Source organism: Mustela nivalis (assembly GCF_964662115.1).
Source record: "Mustela nivalis genome assembly, chromosome: 1".
Classification (NCBI taxonomy): Eukaryota; Metazoa; Chordata; class Mammalia; order Carnivora; family Mustelidae; genus Mustela; species Mustela nivalis.
The window spans coordinates 154,849,052-154,872,835 of NC_139020.1; the positions used below are offsets into that span (position 1 = coordinate 154,849,052).

At 42.7% G+C, this 23,784-nt stretch overlaps 2 protein-coding genes and 1 long non-coding RNA gene across 7 annotated transcripts in view; 2 read left to right on the top strand and 1 right to left on the bottom strand.

Moving 5' to 3' along the window:
* Positions 1–10,566, top strand: part of ACVR2B (activin A receptor type 2B) — a 40,843-nt gene extending 30,277 nt beyond the window's left edge. For 3 of the 4 annotated variants that reach the window (XM_082745804.1, XM_082745805.1, XM_082745807.1), the window contains one exon: positions 549–10,566. In XM_082745804.1, the coding sequence (XP_082601930.1) occupies positions 549–743 (195 nt within the window). In that variant the 3' untranslated portion in view covers positions 744–10,566. The remainder of the gene's footprint in view (positions 1–548) is intronic. The other variant, XM_082745806.1, reaches the window with a different exon arrangement.
* LOC309872202 lies at positions 9,292–13,608 on the bottom strand. The gene is made up of 2 exons (XR_014315728.1): positions 13,517–13,608; positions 9,292–9,336 (listed from the first exon to the last, which is right to left on the bottom strand). It is a non-coding gene; the product is annotated as an uncharacterized lncRNA (long non-coding RNA).
* EXOG (exo/endonuclease G) overlaps positions 13,593–23,784 on the top strand; it is a 31,665-nt gene continuing 21,473 nt past the window's right edge. The window contains exons 1-5 of one of the 2 annotated variants that reach the window (XM_082745910.1): positions 13,593–13,704; positions 15,720–15,869; positions 19,101–19,240; positions 21,250–21,326; positions 23,191–23,305. In XM_082745910.1, the coding sequence (XP_082602036.1) occupies positions 13,638–13,704; positions 15,720–15,869; positions 19,101–19,240; positions 21,250–21,326; positions 23,191–23,305 (549 nt within the window). In that variant the 5' untranslated portion in view covers positions 13,593–13,637. Of the gene's footprint in view, positions 13,887–15,719; positions 15,870–19,100; positions 19,241–21,249; positions 21,327–23,190; positions 23,306–23,784 lie in introns of both variants that reach the window. The other variant, XM_082745909.1, reaches the window with a different exon arrangement.

The window sequence follows — 23,784 nt, forward strand, 5'->3', positions numbered from 1 at the left end:
TGGTCTGGTGCTGAGCAGGCCAGAGATGCCTTGGATATGGGCATTGGCCTTTCCTGGCTCCACTGTGTGTGTGCCAGTGGAGGTTGTCAGGCCATGTGCCCCACATTCTTGGGAGGGGCCCTGAGGGTTGTGGGGAGTGGGATGGGTGGGGTGAAGCACTCCTGTGGTCGCCACTGTAACTGAAGCTGTGCACAGTGGGCCCCTGCATGATCTGAGATTCACGTAAGATGTTCGAATGTCACTACCCCAAGGCAAGCAGCTGGGTCTGCCCCCGGAGTGGCCTGCATTACCTGCCCTGTCCCCTTCCTGTGCTGAGGCTGTGGAGGGAGGCCAGCAGGCTCAGGATGGTAACTGCTGGGAAGGAAGGCGTCCTGATTCCTGCAAGGTCCCCTAGGCCTCTGCTAGCTGGCGGGCTGCTGGGGTTGGGACCAGTGGGCTCTGCCTGATCCTCAGGTACATCCTCAAGTTCACCTGTCCCCCATGCTTGTCTGCTGAGGGCCACTGACCATACTGTCTTTTCCCGTTTCCCTCTCTGCACCAATGTGCAGGGCCTGGCCCAGCTCTGCGTGACCATCGAGGAGTGCTGGGACCACGACGCAGAGGCTCGCCTGTCTGCGGGCTGCGTGGAGGAGCGGGTGTCCCTGATCCGGAGGTCGGTTAATGGCACTACCTCGGACTGTCTTGTCTCCCTGGTGACCTCCGTCACCAATGTGGACCTGCCCCCTAAGGAGTCGAGCATCTAATAAGCCCAGGACACGAGTGGATCTGAAGAGGAAAGGAAAAAAGTTGTGTTTTGTTTTGGAAATCCCGTAACACCAACAAACACATGAAATGCAGCTGCTATTTTACCTTGACTTTTTATTATTATTATAATTATTATAATTATTATTATTAATATTATTTTTTGGATTGGATCAGTTTTTACCAGCACACTGCTCTACTGTATCGCAAACAGCGGATGCGTCAGCAGGCGTTGAGGTGCTGAGCTGTGAATGCGGAACCAGCGCCATGCTGAAGAGCCTCAGCCACCTCCTGTCCCTTGGGGTTCATTTTTCCCGCTTTCTCTTTGTTTGTTGTCTAAGAATCTGTGACACAAAGAAACCCATCTCCTGTCTTAGGAAACTCAATGCTGCAAACTCTACCTAGAGAAACCTTTGAAGACTGTTACTTTAAGAACACACCTTCCTCAGAGGAGGAATTTCCCCTTGTCCTCGCCCCCCCACCCTCGCCCTTATTGTTTTTCTCCCTTTCTAGACAGTGAGTTTAAGAAACAGCAGATGTGTCTTTCACGGATTAACGGGTGTTGTCCTGACCGAGGAAAAACGGGGATGACAACGAGGATGGTTTGGACCAGAGTTGGAAGGAGAGGACAGAGCTAAGGATGGGGTTTGGAACAGAGCTACACTGGACTCGGGCACGTTCGGAGCAACATCCTTTGTTAGGAGGCTACTTCTCAGGTAACCAAGAATCGAGGGGAAGGACTGTGTGGAGGCCGAGCATTAATGCGAGAAGGGGTTTGGAGAAAGTCTGAAGGCAGGTGTGGCTCTGACTCATCTTTTGGCCCTGACCAGTTTTTTCCCGCTGACTTGGGCTTGGGCATTGGACAGAATGTTTTCTCTGCCCTCATTTTAAGGTTAGGCAAGGGTAGAAATCATCATGTTTTAGTGACTGTGTTTTTCATAAGACAATGCTGTAAATATCTGTAACAGAGGAAAGAGTTCAAACACTTTGCTTCCTCCTGGCACAGGTCAGGGAAATGCCCACCGGGCGCCCTAAACAGCCAGAGCAAGAGGGCTCCCTGGGCGGGGCCGCTGCGGCCTGCCTGGGAGATCAGAGCATCCTGAGGCGCTGGCTCTGCCTTGTGTGGTGACACTGCTGTCCCTTCACGTGTCTCGTGCACACGGCTTTCTCCAGACCCCTCAAAGAGGTGCATATTCTAAAAACTGTTTCTCTATTATGCCATAACCTTGCTCTAGTCAGTGAATGTTCTTATGCTGCTGTTTCAACATTTGAATTTTTTTAATTTATGAAACATGCAAATTTTTTTAAAAACGAAACACACATCCACATATACACACATGCTTTGCGATGTGGCTTCCGAGATTTAAATTTTGAAAAGTAAAAGAATTAAAACTTCACGACCACAGACCACCTCAAACCAGAAATACCTCAGAATTTTCTACTTGTGTAAGTTTTATTATATATTTTATTAGTTGTGTTGTCTTGTAGTAAGTATATTTTAATGTAAGTTGGCTTTTATGACAAAGTTTAAAAGAAATAGAGAAAAAGAAAAAAAGTGTGAATCTTCTAGGGAGTGCTACCATTTTTGTTTGATAACGCCCCCTTGTAAATAATTGTCATCAACTGTAGATTGGCTGTCTGGGCCGTCTGGGCATTCATCACTCTTGTTTGTGAAGGTGTTTCCCTCTGGTTTCTTGAGACTTTTATTTAAAAACTGGATCTCTTTCATTTTGAGGGTAGGTGAGTTGGTGAGCAATGGGGAGAGGTTGACCTGGGTGAGCAGGGGAGAGGGGTGCCTCCTCTTGACTTGAATGGAGGTTCAGATCTTTCCCTCAGCGTGGTTGGTCGGTGTTCAGAATGACAGGTAACCCCACTTGAACTCGGTTAGACTGTGGCCCTTAGGTGTGCTTGAGGTGATTTTCTTTGAGCAGCAGCAGTCGTGGAGGAGGCCAGTAGTGTCTCTGTGAGTCCACACCATGACTTGGGACAGTCTGTGATAGAGTGGTGTGTCCGGAGTGGCGAGTGCCCTGGAGTCACAGTCTGAGCGCGCACACTCATGCCATGTGCATCGGACCTGCCACTTGGCTGTGTCCCTTTTTCCCTGTGTTTGGGCACAGGGTGCTGTGTTTTTGCTTCATGGGTCAAGCTCTGAGCTGGTCAGGGTGGTTACAGGGACAGGTTTGTTTGTGTGTATGTGTGTGTGTGTGTTGTTTGTTTGTTTCGTAAGCTGTGTTGTCTTTTTTTTTTTTTTAAACTATTTTGTGCTGTGGTATTTTTTCTTCCCTCGGAATAATTTTTAACAGCAAAACAGGCCTTACAGCAGTTGCTTTTCTTTTCCACTTATTTCTTTAAGAAGCTTTAAAATATTTATTGAAAAGTGCCATATCTAATTTCTTTAGCTTTCACCTCAGGCAGTGCATCTCTACTTCTCTGGTCTCTGCTTTTTACCCTCAGCGACAAATAAACCACTAACAGATGTAGCTGATTCACCATAGGAATGACCAGATCCCTCATCCTACCCAGTGTGGAACACTAAACCCCTGCCTCTCCATTTGGTTTTAGATTTCCTCTGGGTGATTTTTCTTTTGGCTTGATTGTTGTAACAATTTTGGCTTGACGTGTTTGGCCTGGCTGTGGAGGGTTGAGCTGTGGCCTTGGTGTGGGCCTTGCTGGTCAGCTATCAGTACCAACAGGACAGGCCTTCCCGTTGGCCTACATGCCTTTTATCTGGGTGAGCTCCCTCTTTGCCAACCCTGTGCTCAGCTGCCGTGGTGGCTTTGGGGCCTGGGCACCAGAATGTCTAGAGGTGGTTCCTGTGTGGTGTGGCTGGGGAAAGGGGAGTCTGGGAGCACGAGTTCTTTGGGCTTCAGGCTGCCTTTCCCTTATGCTGTGGTGTAAAGTGCACCCATCAGGCAGTATCCTTGACTGCTGTTGATGGCAGAAAAAGGTGGGTAATCTTTTTCTAGGGCATGCCCCTGGGAGCCTGGGTGGGTCTTTTCCCTCAGATAAAGTGTCTCTGTGCTGTCATGTATTCTTTGGGGAGTGAACCATTTAGAGCACTGGTTTAGGCTTTTTTGGGTTATAGGGCCTCTGTCTGTGCTCTTTTCCACAAAAATTTCATGTATTGTCTGCTTCTGGAGAGCTCAGAGAACTACTCCTCACCCCCACTCCCACCCCCACAAGCTTTTGTGGAAGACTTGTAGGAATCTGACACATCATTTTGCCTGCCTGTGGGGGATGCTGCCCCACCTAGGGTGAGAGGGTGGTCAAGTCAGGAAAGGGAAGTGGCCGAGGATCCTTGCTCCTTTCTTTCTGGTGTTCTTCCATCCACACAGGCATCTGGCTGTGGGCTGGGCTTTGGGAGAGAATGTGTTCTGTTTGAAAAACGTCCATGATCACTGGAAAGACATCCCAAGCCAGAGAAAGACAGAAATGAGCAACAGAAGGAGGAAATGAGTGGTACAGAGGCCACTGTGTCACACTGTCCTGTAAGGAACTCTTGATGGGCCAGCGGAGGCCCTGGACATGGTCCTTAGGGACTTGCATCAGCCAGGTTTTCTCCTGGGATTGTTGGTCCCTCCCAGGAGTCCTTTGAGTGAGTTACTCAGGGTGAGGGCTGTAGGTGGAGTTTTCTTAGGAGGAAGGGAGACCTGGCTGTGAAGGGAAGTGGTTGAGTATCATTGGCTCATCATTGGCCTTCACTGTTGAACATGGCCCAGCTTGTCCTTCATTGTTCAACTTGGCTCTCTAGGTGTAGGTGCCCAGGGGGATCAGGGCTGCCTGGGGTGGGGTTCCCCATGTGTGCCAGCTGCTCCTGATTCAGAATTCCTCCTCTCTGGACTTGGGCATATGTGCAGAACAAGAGAGATGGTGTTTAGCTTTGAACATCTTCAAGTGGCTTGAGCCCCCCACTCACTTGTTCTCAGCCCAGTTCAGAATTTCTCCTCCAGGCTACCGAGCTAGTTCTTCATTGACCCTAGGGGCCAGGCCAGTCTTCTTGTCATGGCTTGTCATGTCATGCTTTAGAAAGCAAAGCAGGTGACCCAGCACCTTTCTGGTCTGTCACCTTTCTCTCCGGTTGCCACCTTCTTGCTTCCTGCTACCCTGACACTCTGCACTGAGTGCTTGAACTGTGTGTGTGGTGTTGCTTTGGTGGCAACCCCAGCACCTATGTGTGTGTGGCTCAGAAAGCCTGTCATATGGCACCGATGCTATGAGCCATGAGGGTAGGGAGGTGGCTATTCCATCTGGAGTGGGAGGACTGGGTGGCCCTCTTGCAAGTGGAATTTTGCCCTTTTTTAGGGTGCCATGTAAAGTTCCCAGCACATACCGGTAATACGAGGGTTTGATGGTTTTTAGCAATATGGTAAGCAAATGTGTGTCATTGTTTGGAATTGGTACTAGAAGTCGAACAGCCAAGTGTCATTCCTCAGAACTTGGCTCACTAGATGGGTATCTGAATTAGAGAGCATTTTTTTGTAGCTAACTCAGATTGATTGTCAGTCCCAGCTATTTCAGTAGCCTGTTGGGTTTATCTTTGGCGATATGGCCAGGCCTGGTTCATATTTCAGGGGCTCGCTAGACCACAGCTTTCTAAGAAGTGCAGTGAGTTGGCTCATCTGCTCTCCCTACCTCCCATCTAGGGTGAGCAGCCACAAGGGAAAGAGGACAAGGTAGTTATTTCTCCTCATTTGGGTGCCATGAATTCTTTAGTTAATGGGTGTTTATAAAAGCTGAACTAATAAATTAATCAGTAGCTTCTAGGTGTTCACATTAATGTTTTAGGTAAAGAAACAGGCCCAGTAATTCAGTTGATGAACTGTTTATCTTCTCAGTCTAGATTTCATGAATTCAGGGTTATATGCATAGTTATTTAAGTAAGATTCCTGGTAGTTGATTTGTAACCAGCAGTCCACCTATGAATGTATCCCAAACCTTTAGAAGGCTTGGACAAGTTTTTTAAAGTAATGATTTAGTTTTGTAGCAAAAAGAAATTGAAGTTTAAAATGCCCCCCCTTGGAAATTAATTCAGTTGACTCAGCTACATTTTAAGAACAGTGGGTCCAAGAGACCCATAAACTCATCAAATAAAAGTCCAAATTATCTAGAGGGATATTTTGAATATTTCTATTTTATACTCATTTGGGGTCCATTGTAAACTTTGGTTTGGACAAGATTTTGAATTTAAATGATTTATCACTGTTTAAGTTTTACCAAGCTTTTAAATTTTTGTGACTTTATCTTCCGGGTGTGAAAGAAGCCGGACTTTTTGATTGTGGTACTCCACGTATCCCTGTAGTGCCAAAACCAGTGATCCTTTATTTGCTCCTATGGCAGCTTGTAGAGATCATACAAGTGGTTTTTCCTCATGAATTAAAATGCGTAGTCTCTAAATGCCAGTGTGTGGTGATGGGCCCTGTGCTGCCGTTCCTATCCGGGAGGATCTTTGGACTGTCCGGGGCCTATGCAATTCTGAGAGCCACTGCACACCCACCACAGGACTCCAGAGAAGTATACCCTCGGGCATACGCGTGTATGCAATGGATTATTCAAACATGGGCTCTCTGGGCATCTGTGGGAAAGTGTTACATTTATTTGCAAAGTTTACATTTTTGAGCTCACAGTTATGAAAAGTATGACCCATTATTAGCTAATGCTTTTTAGGCAGATGAGGATGGGTTTTATTTTTATTTTTATTTTTTTGTTTTGTTTTAACAAATGGATATATTCTGTCTTGAGTCCTGGGAATTTCTGCTGTTGATTGGGCATGGGATCATTGTCTGTTTTTCCCAATCACGTTTGCATTGGAATGTTGTTAGGTAGCATTGTAAATAAAAGAATAGGTTCTATAATAGAGATATGACACTTGAAATTTTACTTTAAAAAAATCTATAGCTCTACATATATATTTAGTTTTATCACCTGACAGATTCTTCTGCACAGTGTGGAGATTGTTTTATACCACAGATTATTTTTATAAAGTCTAGTGAGTTTGAATGAGAATGATTTTGTAATCAGAGTAAGGAGCTTTACCTTTCAGGATCAGTGTACACTGGAGTGTGAGTGGTGTGGAGCTTTTACCTAGTGCTCATATGGATTCTCGTGATACACTGGCAGATTGCAGGCCCTTATGGGTCTCGTTTGGCCAGAACTCCACTTGCGGCTGGGTGGGACAGTGATGCTCCAGCTCGGCTCCCTGCAGATTGGGAGGCAAGGGGCTGCGGAGCGGCAGGAAGAGCCTGTGGTGTGTTTTACATTTGTGCTTCCTCCTGAGATTTCTTCTGAACAAAGGATTCTGAGGTTAGAAATGAGTTTGTGAGTTCCTGCCATAGGATGTAGTTGTGTGAGGGTGTTTTGAGAAACAGAAACTATGCGGGAGTGTGGATTGGGGCGGGTTGGGATGAGTAAGATTCAGGCTATATAAACATTTGAACTGAGAGATTGGTGATTTGAGGAATCCACAAAACTGAATTATCTAGGACCAAATTTTCCAGTTTTCAGGACAATTTCTGGTTGACGTATTATTCAGAAAAGGAGGGGGTGTGTGGACACAGTGATCAGGTGAAATGGCGAGCTGTCAGGCACTTTGTGTCTGCTCTGGTCAGGGCCTCTTGGACGTGAGAGTGCTTGGGGGCAGCTCCCTGCTTTCAGGTAGCAAGTCACAACTGGGAGCCCTCTGAGGAAACTCAGAGCCCCATACCAGAGAGCATCTTCCAGCCATCACATAGCCCTTCCTGCTCTTCCTGCAAAGGTCAGCATGGCCGCCAGGGGATGGGAGGCGGTCTTCATGTTAGCCTTTTTATTTTGGGGTAGAGAGTGGATGGTTATTTGGGTGAGCCTTTTAGGTGGGGATACAGGGAAGGTGAATAATGAAGCTCATTCTCTGTATCGTCATTGTCAGTCCTGAGGCCCAGTTGAAGACCTGTCCCCTGACCCAGGCTGCTGCACCCAGAAGTACACTGGTTGGGATGGTTTTGTCAGGAGAATCCCTGATGTGTCGTTTTAAGCCAGATGTGCTTTTTATTCAGTCTGGTTCATAGTGAAGTTTTACACTTTATCCCTTTTATACTTGGAGTAAATTTAGTTTCAGCAGGTCTAGTAGCAGTCCAGGAACTAACCCGTGTAAGTCTAGTGAGTTTCCCTGTTCCCTGTGTAAGAACGTTTCCCTGCTCCCTGTGTAAGAACGTTTCTCTGCTCTCCAGCCACGTGTCTTGGAATGTAATTCTGTTGTGCCTTTGTTTTTGTCACCTGCCTCCCCTCAAAAGCAACTGCTGTAAGCTTTTTTTCTACTGGTCTTTTCTACTGGTCTTTTAGCCCGAAACCCCACCTTTTTCCTTTCTCCCAGCTGTAATTTCTGGATGCAGTTCTGTGCTCCAGGTATTTGAAGAACCAGTTACCTCAGACCTCATGTTGAACCGTGTCACCATCTGGGTCCTCTCGATACTGCAGGCTTGTAACATACACACGTAGGAACCCTGCCGAGTATGGGCACGCACTTGTTTTAAAGTTAAACTCTTCCCAAGAACTGAAAAAGGGGCTTCTAGCAAGCTCTTCATTGCACTGTGGTGGGATGGGTCTAGAGTGTCAGCTGAACGGTGCTTCCTGGGTTCCTCTTTGAATTCTGCCATTTTCAGTATTCACGTGTCTGAATAGGTAAAGTGATTCAATTGGCTGGTCTTGCACACAAATTAGTTCCAAAGACGAGCTCTTTGTAATACATTTCCAGTCATTAAAACTCAAATGTAGAACATTCCTTTAAATGGCAGGATTAAAAAAACCCACCATTCACCACTGTGCATTTTGGGAAGATGTCTGTAGCATATGTTGCTGTGAAATTAGGCCTTGTGGAATATGGCTATTTGTCATTTTGATGTATTTTAAATAAATATATATATATATTTTTAAAGAGCCTTTTTTACCAATTCAAAAAGTTTAATTAACCAGCAGTCACCACATCTGAATTTTTGTCTCTGGGGCATAGATGGCAGACCAAGATTGAAAGTGGTAACTCAGCCGTATGAGCATAGGCTGCCTGCCTGGGCTGTCCTGCTGACCATGGGATGCTAAGGTCAGTGTGTTCCCAGTGGGTTCTGGTCAGCCCTCGAAGTGTTTGATCTCTGCCCTGATCAGTGGACTGTTGACTGCAGTCCCTACAAGTGCTTTAGCCCAAGTGGGGTTTTCTCAGAGCACTGCCACAAGCTAAGTGTATGTTTAGCCAAATAATTTCTCCATTAAGGGAAAAATGCGCTCATTCAAATGTTACCAGCAACGACAGAGATGAGAGTAGGAAATATTAGGCAACACTGGGGTTTTGATTTGGAAAGTGTCCAAGTCACTGTCAAAGGCTGTCTGAGAGCCAGTGATCATATAGAGATTCTTAGGAGACCTCATCTGGAAGTATTAAGACCTCCTGTGAGTTGGAGGGATTGTTAAAATGCCAGCAGCTCCCCCCCCCCACTTTTTTCTAGAATTCTGTAAAAAATGCAAAGAAAATTGAGTGGTACTTACGAACTGAGGGTGAGGGTTACCGCAGAATAGAAGCATACTTGTAGATTTCAGTTCCATGCCACAAATCCACACAATGCCATTTTTCAACTGTACAAAAGAATCTGCTTATGAATTTGACATGATCTTAGTGGTAGCGTCAAAAGGCCGAATTTTTCACCTGTTAATATTTTTCCACATTTGTCCTTAAATCTGAGTAACTTTACAGTACTGTAAATTTAACTTACACATTGAGTTTGATGTCAATTCTTGTGAAGAGCTTCTCCATGTTACAGACACACAGTTAAAGAACACAGCAGAATACAAAATTTGCAGGACCAATTTTGGAACCAACAGAAAATGTCACCTCTCATTTGCCATCTTTATGTATCAGTTTTACCAGCTACTTCTAAATTTGTACATTACGTTTAAGGAAAAGAAGGAAACCCCTAAGGCTTGTCTAACTTAGTGGAGAATGTGTGTGTCGGGTTTAGGATGGATAGCGAAGTCTTACTGAGCTGTGTTATCTAACTTGTATATAACAATTGTAATTAAAAGTCTGGATTCACCTGTTTCTTGCGGTTTAAAGCAATGAGTAATTACAAACTCTGGAAATGTGACTAGTATTATGACTTAAGGCTGTAGAAGTGAGGAAGCTCTTCAAGTGCTAAAAATAAAGACTTCTGGTTTTTGGCTCAAATTCAGTAAGTACTGTTTGTATACCAGGATATGTGAGATGTAAATGTAATAGGTCGCTTTTCACCCTTGTAGCTATAAAATAAAAATTTTATAGAACAGAAATAGCTTGTACTACTGAATTAACAAAAGTTATACTAAAGTATCATGTTAAAAATATATACACACACACATACACGCGCACACACACACACAGAGTTAAGCGTGTTGCTGTTACCCTGTCTGGATTTGAAGTGTACTGATTTATCTCACACACACACACACACACACACACACACACACACACTTATATATATTATATACATGCACACATCTAAAATGGCCTAAAGCAGACATCCATGTAATTACAGTTGCAAAATGAAGACATTTTGGAAAGAACATTGTATCATAGTTCATTCATTTGCAGTGGATCTTTGTTCCTTTTTACTGTGGTAATTTTAGAAATGAGTGTCAAGTTTGAAATTAGATCTGCTAAGTTGGGGTTTTGCTGCCTGAACTCTGCACTGGGTCCTCAAAGAAACCGATGTGAATGTAGTTTTTTTTCCCCCTGTGTGAAGAAGCAGCCACACCCCAACAGAATAGGAGGAAAAATCTAGAGCTATTTCAAGTTTTATCTTTTTGTATATGAAAATAAAATAATAATAATAAAACTACCCTGTGTCTCTCTTAATCACATGGTGGGGGATTGAAGTTTCTTTTCATGGGAATTAGAAATCAATACAGTGGTGCTCTCTCACTTACAGGGCTGAACTCTCAAACACCCCTGTGAGTTCCTGCTTTGTACACATGAGTTGTTAATGGTTGAGTGCCTAGTCCACCATGGTTCTGTGGTACACAGCACAGGCCTTTATTTCTTCCCTTCAGAAGCTCAGGACTTAGTTGGAAATATGGGGTTTCTCCTAAATGGACTGTCCTGGAACTTGGGGTAAGTTCCTGCAGGGTAGGGGTATATTTTCCAAATCTCCAAGATTTTTGCACCTCCCTCACCGACCCCCAGTCCTATACTTTGCAGACAACCCTGAGTAATATTTTTTTTGAAAGATTTTATTTATTTATTTGACACAGAGACAGAGATCACAAGTAGGCAGACAGGCAGGCAGTGGGGGTGGGGGAAACAGGCTCCCTGCTGAGCAGAGAGCTACGCAGGGCATGATCCCAGGACCCTGAGATCATGACCTGAGCTGAAGGCAGAGGCTTAACCCCCTTGAGCCACCCAGGCGCCCCCTGAGTAGTATTTTTGTAAGTGGAGTAGAGAATCCTGGAAAATAAGTTTTATTCAGGACTACTGCAGAATACAGGCTCTGTCATTTCTAAGCATGGCTGAATATCAGGGTCATCCATAAAAAAATAATAGTTTATGGGGCACCACCCCAGATCTGAATCAACAAAACCCGGTCTCATGTTTAGGAATTCTTGACTTAACCTCACTACGTGAAAACATGGTTCCCTGTTAATGAAATAATGAGTCTCTACTGCCTAACACTGCCTAACAAAACCAGAAAGCCCCAAATGTCACTGCTTCCTGCAGTAACAGATTTTTTTGGCCTGTGACTTTTATCTGCCAAGTGGAGAAATACCAGCTTTGGATCCTTCTGGTACGGTTAATGCCTTTTTCTTCATGCTTTAATATGAAAATTAAACAAACCTGTTTGGAACTCTTGGAGAACAATTTTTGACTAAGGGACCCTTTATTTAGGAACCAGTGGTCACAGCTTATGGCCCATTTTGCTCTCTCAGATTTAGACTGTTCACCTTTTGTTAGTGAGTGCCCCTAATGATAAGTGCAGAGAAGGAAAGGAAGGCTAACATTAAAAAAGGATCTCAGAACAAGAAATGCTGGAAGGTTGGACCAGAGAGGTCATTATGGTCACACTTTTCCCTCAGCAAAGGAATTGGTTCATCAAAGAAAGAAGCTGATTTTAGAAAAACAGGCTTGCTCAAGTGAGCAAGTAGAAGAGGGTTCAGGGGCCATTAAGTCTGCCCTCCCATCCCTGCCCTTAAATCTCACGTGCCCCTGTGGAACACTATGGACGCCTACCCCCGCCAATTACAGTTTAGAAACTACTGGTCCAATTCCTTCACTGGGGAGGGAAGTACCCTGCCCTAAGTCAGGCAGCCCTTGCAGTTCTTGACATCTTGGGGCCAAGTGTGGGGTTCACTGTTGTGTCCAAGTATGGGTCTGGATGAGGAAAAGTCACCTACCACTTATCTCATTCTGGTGTTTAACACAGCACACGGCATTTAGGAGGGCCTTGAGAAATAAATCTAAAGTGATGAATGTATTAGTAAATTCTGTAAATTGAAACTTACAGATGTACCAGTGTTGTCTGGTTGTATTTATAGGGACTCTTGGTTGCAAATGACAGAAACCATTAAACAAAAAGGGGGTTTTACTGGAAAGATCCTGGGGCAACCAAGCTTTGAGTAAAGGCAAGCTGTGGAGGGGCTTCAGGAGCCTTGGCAGCTGGGATCACAACATTGCAGCAATAGCCCTTCACTTAAGTCTCAGCTTCCTCCACTGTTGCTCTGTGCAAGATGCATCTGGTCCTTTGTCCACTTAGCAGGAAACAAAGCTACAGATAGTGCTGAGTTTTCTATGTCACAGCTTTGCCACCTAGAGAGACTTCCAGATCCACAGTCCCTGGAAAGATTCCAGTTGACCTAGTTCCACCAGTTAGGGTCAGAGGTACAGGGGATTATACAGAATGATTTTATAATAGGTATTCCTGGGTAGGGGTGTGGACCCATGAAGCAATCAAAACAACACTGACACTTCCGGCTGTTAGAAAACCCTCTTGTTAAAGCCCACCTGGGTGCTGCAAAAGGAACAAAATCCATTGGGTGGGAGTGCCTAAAACATACCTTTACTCTGTCAGCAGGCATTCAGCAGTCCGAAATTTATATTCCATCAAGATAAAATACGACGAAGGAAAAATCGCTAACACTACAGAGCACTTAATGACATGGCGCCAGATTCTTCCCTAAATGCTTTACGTTGTAACCTTTAATCCTCACAAGAAACCTATGGTCTAATCATCTTCATCATAGTAACATTATTTATATAAATGTATAAATAATATTTATTGTATACTTTTCATATATGATACCGTTACCATTATTCTCAATTTAAAAAAAGAGGAGAAAGAAGCCCTGAAAAGTGAAGTAACACACCTAAAGAGGAAAGTGGGTGAGCGGCCATCTAAACCTCTGCACTCTGATTGAGGGCCCTAAGCCACCATGGAGTATTGTCTTGTCAAGACACTCCTAAGGAGGTACAAAGCAATTAGAAGTTAGGACTTCTAGACTGCGACTTCAAAGCCAGGTGTCATGAAGACGTCTAATATGGCATACGTTTTGGGCTCAGACCTGAGTTGGAATGGCGGCTCTGAGGTCTTACTCTAACCATGTGCAAATGGCTTATTTACCTATCAAGAGGCACTAAAGGTACACACAACTGCGCCCTCAAGACGTTATGCCTCTCACCCACCACCGGATCAAGGGGACCAGGGATGGAGCGACCGTGGGCCGGTCGCTGCGGGGAAAGTGCGGGGGAGGGTGCAGGGGAGGGTGCGGGGGAAGGCTGTTAGAGATTCACCTGCGCCTCCAGATTTGTCACCAGGGGGCTCCCGAGGCCCTCAGCGGGGTGGGTGTGCGCCTGCGCTCTGCACATCCTGTGGCTCCACAGAGACTTGGTGCCAGGCGACTCCAGGTTGCGCATGCGTGTCTCGGTTGCGTTTCGCTTTCAGGCGTCAGAGCTGGTGTGCGCACGCGCGACTGCAAAAGGTAAGGTGCGCTGGATAAGATGGCTGCCAAAAGTTTTGCTTCCCGCCTCAGAGGCTCTGGGCGCTTTTTGAGTGTCTTCGTGGCGGGAGGTGTGGTGGGCGCCGCGGGAGGCGGGTTCACGGTCATTCAGTTGTTCCGGAGTCAGGGCGCTGAGGCAGCGTTGGCAGCGAGGGAGCCCGACGGTAAGTCCGTAGGCCTCTTCCCTGGCCCGGGTTTTGGGCAGGATTCCTGCCTTTGGCATGAATCGTAATCCTCTGTCCGCGCTTTTTTCCCTTTGCGGGCCCCGAGCCGGGGGTCTCGGGTTTTCAGCCTTTCTAGTCTTCCCATCCGGCCTCCCCGCTCCACCGGAGGCCTCGCCTTCCTCTTTCGCATACTTCTCCATCATCATTTTCTCTTCTACCCCCGAAGCAACTTACCACAGGTACGTTTTAATGTCTGTGACCTCCTTTAGGTCGTTAGCTCCGTAACAGCTCGGACTATGTTTTGTTCTCCACCGTATGTATATACAGTCCAGCACCTGGTGCTTAGTTGACAGTAACCGTGGAAGAGTGAATACATTAACACCTGGTTTTAGCAGATTAGTTAATTGTCCTCGTTTTGTCTTCGTTCAAACGAAGGGTGCCCGCATTAACGCTAAGAAGAAATCTGTCAGGCTATCTTATCAGCAGAAAAGTGGGCTTCTTTCGGAAGAGTAGTGAATTAGTAATCCAGAACAGGCAAGCCATGGCAAAACCGTAGGCAAGTCCAGCAGCCAAAGGAGAGGAACTTTACGGAGAAGACGGAGGAACTTGGGAGGGTTGTTTTGGAAGGTCCATTGGAGAAAAGCCACGGTTCAGGGAGATGAATTTCTCATTGGCTGAGTTGCATAGGCAGTCAACTTCTTGTAGAGGTTGCACTGTCAGGCTTTCCCTGTTGGGGGCCTGTAGTTGACGGTTCTTTCCTCTTGACAGTTCTTCTGTCAGGGTCTGTAATTGACAGTTTTCCTGTAATTGAGATGGAGTTGAATGGCTCCCCCTTCCAGCCTCCCCTTCTAGCAACAGAGTCCACTTTCCTGAGGTTTCCCTTTATTAATTTTCACACCTTCAAGCCCTTCTTCGAAAGATAGAAGTCCTCAAGCTACCAGGGGTACCTCATATTTAACAGTGAAAGTGATCTCATGCTCATTTTTTACACTTTCCCTGACCTGATTTAACTTGCTCCTTGTGGTACTTGGCATTTTATCAAGAGAGCTGTTCTGGTAGGTCCAAGACCTGGAGAAGGCATCAAGAGAGGGTTATTTTGAAACAGAGTCCTTGTTAAATGTGTGCTTAGTTTCTCTCAGTAGGAGAAATAAGACAAGTTTTACCACCATCTGGCTGCAGTGCACATCTCTGCTTCAGTTCCAGAACAATGGATGATAGTCTTTTAAGACGTTTATAAAAGGCTGTTTTTGTCCCCATGCTAACTCTTATGGTGTAATGAGGAAGTAGGCTTTCCCCCATTAAATCATATCAGTGGCTAGTAATGACTTGTTTTTCCTTTGCTACTTTTGTATACAGGGGCAGAGATTTGGACATTTGATGTGAAAGACCAGTAAGATCAGGTCCTTATTTAAAAGTTAGTGAGGGGGCGCCTGGGTGGTTCACTGGGCTAAAGCCTCTGCCTTTGGCTCAAGTCATGGTCCCAGGGTCCTGGGGTCCAGCCACGCGTCAGGCTCTCTGCTCAGCAGGGAGCCTGCTTCCTCCTCTCTCTCTGCCTGCCTCTCTGCCTACTTGTGATCTCTGTCTGTCAAATAAATAAATAAAATCTTTAAAAGTTAGTGAGATAGCTGCAGTTTATCTTGTTAAAACTATAGGACTGATTATAGGCAAAGCCTACTGTCTCTTTTCTCTGCGTTGGAAATAATTGCAAAATGAGATCTGGTTGATTAGACCTTTGAATCAGTCCTGTGTAAGTCTCACCCCTCACCCTTATAACTTATTGTTCCTAGTAAGAATTACTAATTATTTGTTATCCCCCCCCCTTTGCATTTTTAGGTTCTGCAGAAAAGGCTCTCTTGGAACAATATGGAGTTCCTTTAACTGGAACAGAGACTAGGCATTACACTAATCATGCCTTATCTTATGACCAGTCAAAGCGGGTGCCTCGATGGGTTCTTGAACATATATCCAAAAGCAAGATAATGGGTAGGTGGTTAGAAGTAAAGGCATTAATGAAAGGTACTTCCAACAAGGAGGAAGTACCAGAACAAGAAGGATTATTGATTCAACCTTTTTCACATTACAACACATTTAGAAAATGATGATGTTTGTATGAAGCACTACCTGGTCTCCAGTGAGCTCCAGACCCTTCCCAGCTTTCTAAGGGGCTGAGAGGATCAGTATCTTGACATATGAGTTGGAGGCTCTGTCAGTATTGCTACAACTAGCACTATTCGTGCATTATCTCCACAAATACTTTTAAAGTGCCACATGTCTGGCACTGTGCTGAGCCTTGGGATTAGGGCATATGGTCTCTCATTCTTGGCACTTTGAGTTAATGTTGGGGAATGAACTGGCCTATCAAATAATCATGAATGTGTAATTATTGTTGGTAATAACTGTTCTGAAGGACAAGTGATTGTAGGTTGGGTTAGTATAAACAAGGAATAGTAAAGAATGTGATGAGCACTGATGTAGGAGAACCTGATTTTGATTAGCAAGGTTTCTCCAAGAAAGTGGCTTGGAGGTAGATGCTGTTACCTAGACAGTGGAGTGGAATGGTCCATGGATTGTGGACAGGTGCATTCCAGACAGAAAGAAAAGCACAGGTGCATCTTTGAAGGCCCCAATGTGAAGATTTTGTTCCTTTAGGGAACTAAAAGGCCAGAGTAGCTGGGGCAAGGGAGAACATATGAAATGAGATTTAAGAGGTAGGTGGGCATGTAAGTCTGCTCATGGCTTTAAAAAAAAATTTTTTTTTTAATGTCTTGGTGGATTCCTGTAGTTAAGATGACCAGACCTTGATATTTAATGTTAAATTGGTTTCTGTGTAGATTATTCTAGTTTATACTATCCACTGTTAGCTACTTGTCCTGTCTTCCACTCATAATGAACATTACCAATTTAATAGGTGATTTTATTTTCATTTATTGGATACCAGTTTAAGATTAATATTTTGTGAATTACTCTTTCTTTGTGAGTTATTTTTACCATTTTCAGTTGGGATATTGTTTTTTTGAATTGATTTAGGGAGTTCTCTATGTGTTAGGGTATTACCTTTTGTCATAGTTGTTTTATTCATATTTTATTTGCCTTTTAATTTGTTGTAAGGCCCACACATTATTTCTCCTTGCTTTAAGTACACACTCTGTTTATGTATATTAAAATGCTGATGTTTAAATGGGTATGTGCCTTCCTAGGGTCAAACCACCAGCAGAATAGCAGGAGCCTTGGGCTTTGCTTGCTGCTAGTAGGAGACTGATGTAGTTGGAAACTTTATCATAGTAGTTGAGAGTTGATTATAAATGTATATCAAGGGAAACTCATTTGATATAGTTTCAAGCCAGTGAATCTCCTTTAAATGCAGAACTTTTCCCAAGATGTAAGGGATTTTGGCTTTACTAATTTTATCCTGCTCTTTAGAAAGGCATATAAGAAAAGTACCACATTTCATTTTGTAATGTGTGATTTGAGGAGGTAAAATAATATTATTTGAAAACAGGAAGCAGTATACTTATGATTTACTGGATATTAATCTAAAGAGACTTCTGTTTTCAGTAATGATAGACTAGATTACTCAGACTGGCTCTCTGCTAAAAACAAGAAATGTTATTAGCAGACTGAGTGTCTGCTAAAAACAATAAGAGATATGTAGGGGGAAAAAATCACTTAAAAAAAAAAAGTTAGCATGATCATGGTGAGTTGCCAAGCCCACTATCTGGGGGAAAGCCAGAATCCAGAGAGATAAGGGCAGTCTTGGTAAACCATAGCAACATACATTGCTTTTGATTCCACCTTTGTAGGGTGAGGGAGACTGAAAGGGAGACTTAGGGCTCACCCAGAGTAGATTGTTTTACAGGACCCTCCCCATATTAGCCTGGAACCTCCAGAGGACTGAGCCCTGGGGGAGGACAGGGGAAGCAGAACTAACCTGCCTGCTCACTGTAGGGGACCATATGGAAGGTTATCTTGGCACTGAGCAGAAAAGGGTCGAAAGGACAATAAAAAGCTTGTTCCAGAAAAGTGGAGGCCACAGACTGGCTATCATGTAGACTTAACAGCTGGGAGTCATGGATCCTGTGTAGATCAAGCAAGGAAGCCCTGATCTTGGTTTAACACAGTTCTCCACTGGCAGTTCCTCCAGGTAACCTGATAGAAACAAATTTACATCCATCTCAAGGAAGGCATCTTTATCCTAGGCCTTTGGAAATTCCCACAGATGAATTTTCAAGGGTGGTAAGCACCAGGCAAAGACAACCAGACATGTAAGGAAGTGATTCCAGTGGCAATGAGATGCAAGAGAAGCTTACTAATAATTCTTTTTTTGTTTTTTTCTTTATGAAGTAGCTCTGAAAAACTCAATATCCAATAATCTATTCTGAGTTTTGGGGTCTGATCATTTAAAATTTTTCTGGCCGAATGAGATAACACTGGAATTGGGTCTCCATTTTAAATGTTATTGAGTAGCAGTCTGAATATGTTCCATTTATCTCTGTTATTTTTGTAATTTAACAAGATCTGGCCTAATGACAGTGGAAAATACAGTATTAGGGTTTGCTGATTAGTGTGGCAAACTCCTCTAAGGTGGGAAAATATAAATAAAAGAGATTTTTTTTTTTTCTCTCCCATGTGGTACACAGATATTTTGTTTCAGTAATTTCTGGATTGAGCTCATAACCTAAATGTTTGTTTTGTCATGGCTTAAGAGGCAGCAAGCAAGATACCAGAGACATTCTCCCCCTCCTTTAGGCTGTCTCTGCCCAGAACAAATAGTTTTGTGTCTATATATATATCCATTATTTCAGTACATACAAAGTTGTCAAATATAGTCGCACAAAATACAATACGTGAGGGTTTTTTTTTTTTTTTAAAGCAAGAATTTATTTAGTATTAAGCTTTTTATGTAGTTCAGCTATTTGGTCATTATTTCACTTAAATACTACCTGGGGGATTATTTGCCTTTAATTTCAGAGACTAGGAACAGAAGTATATGAGATAGCTACCCCATATGAAAAGCGTTCTTTCCTAGACTAGTCCTTGCTAAATTCAGATGAGGTATCTGAACTATCCCAGGAACTTGAGACATGTACGCAATCACTAAATACTAGCTGCTCAGAGAGGTAGTAGCCAGCCTGAAACAGCTTGCCTTGCTTAGAGAATCTTAAGGGATATTTGTCCACTGATGATAACTTACCCATTTTGTGTGTTTTTCTTCAGGTGATGCTGACAGAAAACATTGTAAATTCAAGCCTGATCCCAACATTCCTCCAACCTTCAGTGCTTTCAACGAAGACTATGTTGGGAGTGGGTGGTCACGAGGACACATGGCTCCAGCAGGAAATAACAAATTTTCATCTGTAGGCATATTTTTTGGGTGGGATGAGAATACGGGACTGGATGTCTGTATACCATGGGACTTGGGTATTAAAAATATAGGAGGCAAACCTTAATATTTGAGAATTTCTGCACTTGTATTTTGTATTTCCTTCCTGACTTTAATTCCTTTGTTTGCTCAGATAGTGAGAAATTTCTTAAATAGGTTGAAAAAGTAAAACTAAATGCTATGTAAAAGAGAACCGGAGAGCTCTTAGGAGCTATTCATTTCATTCATTCATATTTTGAAAAATTTTAGATATATAGAAAAGTTGAGAGTATAGCAAAAACATTTTTAACTGCAGAAAAATTGAAAAAAACTTTTTTTTTTTTTTTTTAAAGAGAGCGGGAGGGGCAGAGGGAGAGAAGGAATCTTAAGCAGACTTCACGGTCCATGGTGTTCGGGATTGCTCAGGATATTGTGTCATCTAAGAATGAGGATATTTGTATATATGACAGGAGTATCATACCAAAAAGTGTGTATGTATATGTACTTTTGAAAATTTGTACAATAACATACAGTTCATACTCAGATTTGCCTCATTGTTGCAGTTGTGATCTTTACAGCTTCTTTTGATCCACTGTTCAGTCATGAATCACATATTGTCTTTCTAGCCTCCTTTTCCTTAGGTTAAGTTCTCTGCCAAAAAAGGAGAGAAATGTCTTTTATGACATTTATTGCATCAATTGTTGGTGATTATTGTCATTAAGATAGTGGTTTTAAAAAAAAAATAGTGGTTTTTAACCTTAGACACTCACTATAATCACCTGGGGATGTTTAAAAAAAAAATCCCAATGCCCAAATCTGGAGTAGTTAAATCAGAAATTCTAGGGGGTAGAACCCAGGCACCAATACTTTTTAAAGGTCCCAGTGTGCATTCAAGGTTGAGAACTACTGCTTGAAGAGAAGTTTATTGATAGCATTCGTGGTTAATACAGGTCAGTGGAGGGGCGCCAGGATGGCTCAGTTGGTCAAGCGACTGCCCTCAGCTCAGGCCATGATTCTGGAGTCCCAGGAAAGAGTCCTGCATCGGGCTCCCTGCTCAGCAGGGAGTCTGCTTCTCCCTCTGACCCTCTCCCCTCTCATGCAGTCTCTCTCAAGTAAATAAATCTTCAAAAGGGCACCTGAGTGGCTCAGTGGGTTAAGCCGCTGCCTTTGGCTCAGGTCATGATCTCAGGGTCCTGGGATCGAGTCCCGAATCGGGCTCTCTGCTCAGCGGGGAGCCTGTTTCCTCCTCTCTCTCTGCCTGCCTCTCTGCCTACTTGTGACCTCTCTCTGTCAAATAAATAAATAAAATCTTTAAAAAAAAAAATACAGGTCAGCCTTTCAGGAATGTGAAATGAATGAACACCTAGTGGCCAGAAATTCAGAAGAACAAGGAATTCTCTGCCCCCACCTTTTTAAAAAGATTTTTATTTATTTATTTGACAGAGATCACAAGTAGGCAGAGAGGCTGGCGGCGGGGTGATGCAGGGGGAAGCAGGCTCCCCACTGAGCAGACAGCCTGATGCAGGGCTCAATCCCAGGACCCTGAGATCATGACCTGAGCCGAAGGCAGAGGCTTAACCCACTGAGCCACCCAGGCACTCATCTTCTCTACCACTTTGAACCAATATGTTTGTACTGTATTCCTTACATAAAATTTCTGAAAGTTGACCTTTATGGAGAAACTCTTTGCCAGAGGCTAAACACCAGAATTTATCCTTTAGCTTTATATTGGAAACTTTGCTCTTAGAGTCTGCATCACTGGTTTGAATTTTAGGAAGTACAAAAAAAGCTACCACACCAGACTACTTATTTTGTTATACCCCTGTTATGAATAATCATTATTGAGCTTTCTGACCTAGAATAGCTATGGCTTTCATTTATTTGGACAAGTAGTCACTGTAATTGCCTTAAGCTAACATGAAAGGAACTGGCTTTCAGAGTTTCTTTGTAAAATCTCAAAGGAGGCATTTCATTGCAAGTTACTATTTTTATTTCTTTTCACAGAAAGCCATGGCTGAAACCTTTTACCTTTCTAATATTGTGCCTCAGAATTTTGATAATAATGCTGGATATTGGAACAGGTGAGGGGTGAGAGTTTTAAAATACGATTCTATGGGAGAGGAATGATGTACCAGGAGAATGTACTAGTGCACCCATCAATTGTTTCTCTGTTTAGCAAAAGCTAGCACTACTGTAGGTAAGTACTTTGGACTAGTTGTCTTTGCTGTATGCCAGGAGTACGGTTGTCTGTGGCAGTACTGACTTCAAAACCGCCAGCCATTTTGATCATATTTGCCACTGGTCAGAAGTCAAGTTTTGGAAGAAACTATTCAAAATATTATTACTGAAGCAGTAAGAGATTTTTTTTTTTTTCATTTTATATTGTGAATCCCTTAGTAAGAGATTTTTGAGTATGTCCAGAGGACACTGTATTTTTTTCTACTTGTATTTCAAGAGTTGCTGAGCTTTTTAAAAAAGTTTTGGTACAATTAAACTTAACCAGTTTTTCATAGAACCTAACAATAAAATCATGGGCTTTTTGCGGGTTTTTGGTACTTCTGAGGAGTTCTGTTGGGGGATCTCTTTAAGCATCTAAAGCTAGCACTGATTGAGGGTGTTTCAGGCCCTTGCATTTTCCTTAAACAGTACTTTATGGTTTAAAATAATTAAGAGAGTACCCCACATTGAAGACTTGAGCAGTCATGGCTCCATATTTGTTCTGTCTGCATACCCTCCTTTACTCCACTCATTAAGCAGGGGACAGCTGTATTGTTCTATCTATAAATGCTTCAATATATATATTTAGAAGATAAGGATTTTTAAAAAGAGAGCATGATTAGTGCACCCCCAAAATCAAACAGTAATTCCTTATTGTCAATTTTAACGATTAATGTTCAGATTTCTGTTATTGCCCTTAATTTTTTTTATTTCTGGTTGATTAGTTTGAATCAGAATTTGAACAAGGTCCACATATAGATATGTTCTTTTAATACTCTTACTAATCTATAGGTTTCCTTTTTTTTTTTTTTTTAAAGCCTTGCAGATTATGTATCGAAGATCTGGGATATTTGTCTTATGGAGTTTCCTTTTTATTTTGACTGGTAGCATTCTTGTGGAAGCATTTAACATTTTCCTTTCCCAAGGGATATATCTTTGGGAGAATAATTTACCTGATAGTTAGGCATATATGCTGTGAGGTGTAATACTGCTGATTTTACTTTTTAGTTAAGGAAGCTGAGCGATGATGACTTGGATTGTTATCGCTCATAAATCTTTCCCAACTGCAGTATAAGTGCATATTAAACCTACTTGCCATTTTTAGCTAGTAAATTAGCAAAACCATTTTTAATTGATAAATCCCAGTGTTGTAAAGATTGCCATGAAACTGTGGTGTCATATTTTGTAGCTTATATAGTAAATTGGTAAAATACCATTAAAATATTACTTTTACATATAACCAAGTGTTACTGAAATATGTTTATAAAGCAATTCTGGCCCTTGAAATTTATCCTAAGGAATGTTGCATTATATAACAATTGTTAGGATAAACCCAATTACCCCACAATAGGAATGGTTAAATAAATAACCATGTTTCAACTTGTTGAAATGATATCTAACACTTCAGAAGAGATTGAGAACTACAACATAGAAAGAGAAGGGAGAAGACAAAACAAAATTCGAGTTCTAAAATGTACACTGAATGCACACACAGGAAAATGTAGGTAGTTGTGTGAGTGCCTGTAATTTTTAAGTATTCTTGTACAGCGAAGAATTTGGGAGATAATTGCTTATATGCTACTAGTGTTTTGTGTAATATTCACTTGTTCACATTCATTTGTCAAATTCAGCATTCTTATGTATCTTTCCTAGGGATTTGATATGGTTTGCTTCTTTTTTATATTTATGTCTGTGTGAATATCACACCTCTTTTGCTTTGCTTTTCAGAATGGAAATGTACTGTCGAGAACTGACAGAAAGGTTTGAAGATGTTTGGATAGTATCTGGACCGTTGACCTTACCTCAGACTGGAAGTGATGGAAAGAAAACAGTTAGTTACCAGGTAGGGACATGTTTTAACATTCAGGCTTATGTTATTTGTATGAGATTATAATTTCGTTGTGTATTTTTCTTTTTATTTATTTATTAAACACCTGTTGGAATGACAGGCACAGGGATTATAATTAATGATGGATTAAAAAGTAGTTACTGACTCTAGGGAGCTCACAGTTTAGAAAGGGAGAAAAAGAAGGGAGACAGAAGTGTTACTAGTTAATCACTAATATTAAAGTCTGATGTGCTGCACTAGAGATAAATTCACAGATCAGGGCTTTCACTAAAGCACTGACCAACTCTGTTGGTGTGGTTTTGGAAGACTTAACAGAGGAAGTGATTTTTGAGCTAGATCTTGACAGATGAGTAAGAGTAAACAGTCGGTGAGTCACTGTGTTGTATACCTGAAATTAATGTAACACTACATGTTAACTATACTGGACTTAAAATTTTTAAAAACGGGAAAAAAGAGTGAACTGAGTCAGGAGG